The 3,159-nt window shown below is 50.4% G+C and overlaps 1 protein-coding gene across 1 annotated transcript in view; it reads right to left on the bottom strand.

Moving 5' to 3' along the window:
* Positions 1-2,188, bottom strand: part of Gfra3 (GDNF family receptor alpha 3) — a 23,387-nt gene extending 21,199 nt beyond the window's left edge. The window contains exon 1 of the mRNA XM_004643291.2: positions 1,917-2,188. Coding sequence (XP_004643348.2) covers positions 1,917-1,986 — 70 coding nt within the window. The 5' untranslated portion in view covers positions 1,987-2,188. The remainder of the gene's footprint in view (positions 1-1,916) is intronic.
* Positions 2,189-3,159: the final 971 nt, after the last annotated feature.

Raw genomic sequence — 3,159 nt, 5'->3', positions numbered from 1 at the left:
AAAAAAAAAAAAAAAAAAAAAAAAATAGGGCCAGGGATATAGCTTAGGGATATAGCACTTACCTGGCAAGCATGAGGTCCTGAGTTCAAGATTTCTGGTACAAACAAACAAACAAAAAGAGCTGATATAAAACTGAATTTCCATGGGGGGTGGGGTGGGGAGATGGCTCAGTGGAATAAGTGCTTCCCTGGCAAGCACAAGGGCCTGAGTTCAATCCCCAGTTCTGGGAGAAAAAAAAAAAGAAAGAAAGAAAAACTGAATTTCCACTAGGAATGGTGGCACACATCTATAATCCCAGTACTTGGGAGGCTGATGCAGGAGGACTAATACGATTTCAAGGCCAGCCTGGGCTACATAGGAACATTCTGTTTCGAAAACAAAACTATGGATTTTCAATTTCTCTTGAAATACAGAACATTCAGTTCCAGTGTTTGTGAAAATGCAAAGACCACAGGCCCATAGCCTCACAATGCTCTTAGGGGAACACCCAGAACCTGCTGTGTCTGTGCCCTCTGGTAAGGCCCACCTTTCAACTTGTCCTTTTCTTATGTTCTCTACCATACCTCTGCTTCCTCATTTACACTGTCACTGTCTACTGTTTTCTCCAGCAGCTTGGCTTCATTACTCAATTCCTCCTTGGTTCATCAGAGGATGAGAGGCTGAAATGGCGTTAAGTTCTGCTTCAGAGCACAGCGTCATTTGTTTGGGATTTGCAACTTGGCTATTCAGCCAGAAACCCTGCTGACAAGTATTATGGAGGAAAATAGAAAATACACCTGCTTGCCATTCTGCTCTACTAAATGAGTCCCCTGAGAAGTATCCAGTGTGTACCTCTGCTCCTGACAAGCAGCTGTGCACAATCAGACTGGACTGACCAGTCCTTTCCCTCCCTCCTTCCATATCTGGCCCACAGTTGCCAAAGTCTTATTTTTGTTTGTTTTTATTTGTTGTTCTCCTTGAGATGAGGTCTTGTTATGTGTTCACATTGATCTTGAACTGATTATGTAACCCAGGCTGGCCTCCACCTTTTCTTGATCCTCTTTCCTTGGCCTCCCAAGTACTGGGATTACTGATATGTTCCACCATGGCCAGCTCAGAACTGTATTTCTGTACTATGGTCTTGTGAAAGGGGTGTGTGGGTGTGTGCGTGTGTGCGCATGTGAGTGTGAGTGTGTGATAACAAGTGTGGTCTCTGCTCACCATTCCCTCCAGCTCCAGCAAAAACCCACACTACACTTCTACGCATCCATCCCACTGCCCAAAGCCATGGGCATTTTTCCAGGGCTGGTGGCTCTCAGGCTGTCCTTGCTCAGGGGATGGCTCTGGTTCTAAAAGCAGGTTTGCACTAATCATTCCCCCAAACACCCATTGTGCACTGACTGTCCAGGGCCAGAGACTGGTGGGGAGAGGCCCCCAGCCCAGTAGGGAGTCTCTCTCCACCAGATGTGCTGAGAGCTCTGGGTGGTTACAGTTCTGGTCATGACAGTCATCACTAAGGACTTTCTCCTCTTTGTCTTTCTTCAACTGCACCTTTCCCTCAGTCCAGTGAGGGCACAGTAAAGTTGCAGGGTAGAGGAACTGAGGCCATGTGGAGTTCGTGGCAGTCCTGCTTCCCTCTGGGCAGTGGCCTGGCTGCAGGACACTCTGGGACTTTGCAGATGCCACCGCAAAGATGGAACGGGGGACTGGGAGAGCCGGGAATCCTCGGATGCCCACGCGGTTGCAGGCACCCAGGGACACCAGTTCAGACCCAGGAACAGGCACGGAAAGCAGTCCCTTCCTGGCACACTGGGCTTCCTCCTCTAGGTCCGCGGACGTCCCCACTCGGGACTGTGCCCAAGCTCCGCCTCCACACTCACCTCCACCTGCCCCTCCAGCCACGACCATTCAACCATAAGCGCACAGGCGACACTCACCAGCTTCGAGCAGCGGTACTAGCAGCAGCAGCAGGACCACCAGCGGTGGCAGGCTCGGGGCACACACCATGGTAGGGGGGCGGGGGGTGCCCGTGTCCACGAGGGTCCTCTGCCTGCGCCCAGCGCCGCACTCCTCTGGCCCCTGAAGCGCGAGTTCAGCGATCTGGGCTCCAAGCCGGGCGCCTCCTACCGCCGTCTTCCGCGCGCTCCCACCAGGGTCCCCGGCGCCGCCCTCCAACTCCAAACGAGCGCGTGGCCGCACCTCGCAGCATCCTGCTCCAGACTAGCCTGGGGGCGGGAGGGGGGCTGCCCAGGGTGCACACCTGCCACCTGCTGCTCATGGTCCTCAGCAGGCTGTGGAGCTGCCACAGGACCCTCACCACCCCTGGGGTCCAACAGTAGAAAGAAAGAAAGAAAGAAAGAAAGAAAGAAAGAAAGAAAGAAAGAAAGAAAGAAAGAGAAAGCCAGCCAGCCAGCCAGCCTTTCTCATCTTCCAGACCCACCTCCACCAGGAAGAGCAACATCACAAGTGTAACAAAATTTGAGCTATTATAAGCATACTTGAATTTTGAGGGGTTCTCTCTTCTTAGAATTTGCACATTTATGATCTCATTTGTCCCTTATTTTGTAAGTATCTTCAAGGCTAAGATAATATGGTGATTATTAAAAATCAAGATTTTGCAAAACTGGTGAAAGTTCTTTGATGGAAGAAGCATCACTGGGGTAAGACCTAGAGGCCTCACCAGACTTGACTGCACTAAGATTCACTTTCTTTGGTGTTATCAGGGAGGACATAATCACACACACCCAGGGTCCCAACATGTACGCACAAATAGGAAGAATTTTCTGGGACCAAATAAAGCAGAAAACAGTGTTTCAAGACCATTTAGGGAGCCCATCATTTTTACATGATCAGGGTTTCAGAAATCAAGCTACTCTACAAGGATTAAACTAGGTAGAAACAGGCTGTGTCCAGAACCCAGAATGCCTACCTACAAAAATAAGGGGATTTGGGGGCCTGAGCCTGATTCCCATCAGCTTCCAAAATGCCTTGGAAGAATGAGAAACAAGCAGCATCTAAAGAGAGAAATGAGGGTGAAGAAAGGAACGGGGTTCCATCCCCTGGCCCTCTGAGTTGGGCCCACTCCTTGTTTCCCCAGCAGCTGGCAGAGGGCCAGGGGAGGGTATTGTGAAGCGCAATATAAACCTCTCAGATTTACTGGCTGCTGCTTCTGAACATGGC

This window comes from Octodon degus, unplaced genomic scaffold, assembly GCF_000260255.1.
Source record: "Octodon degus isolate 3935 unplaced genomic scaffold, OctDeg1.0 scaffold00169, whole genome shotgun sequence".
NCBI lineage: Eukaryota > Metazoa > Chordata > Mammalia > Rodentia > Octodontidae > Octodon > Octodon degus.
This window is presented reverse-complemented; position numbering and strand designations above follow the sequence as displayed.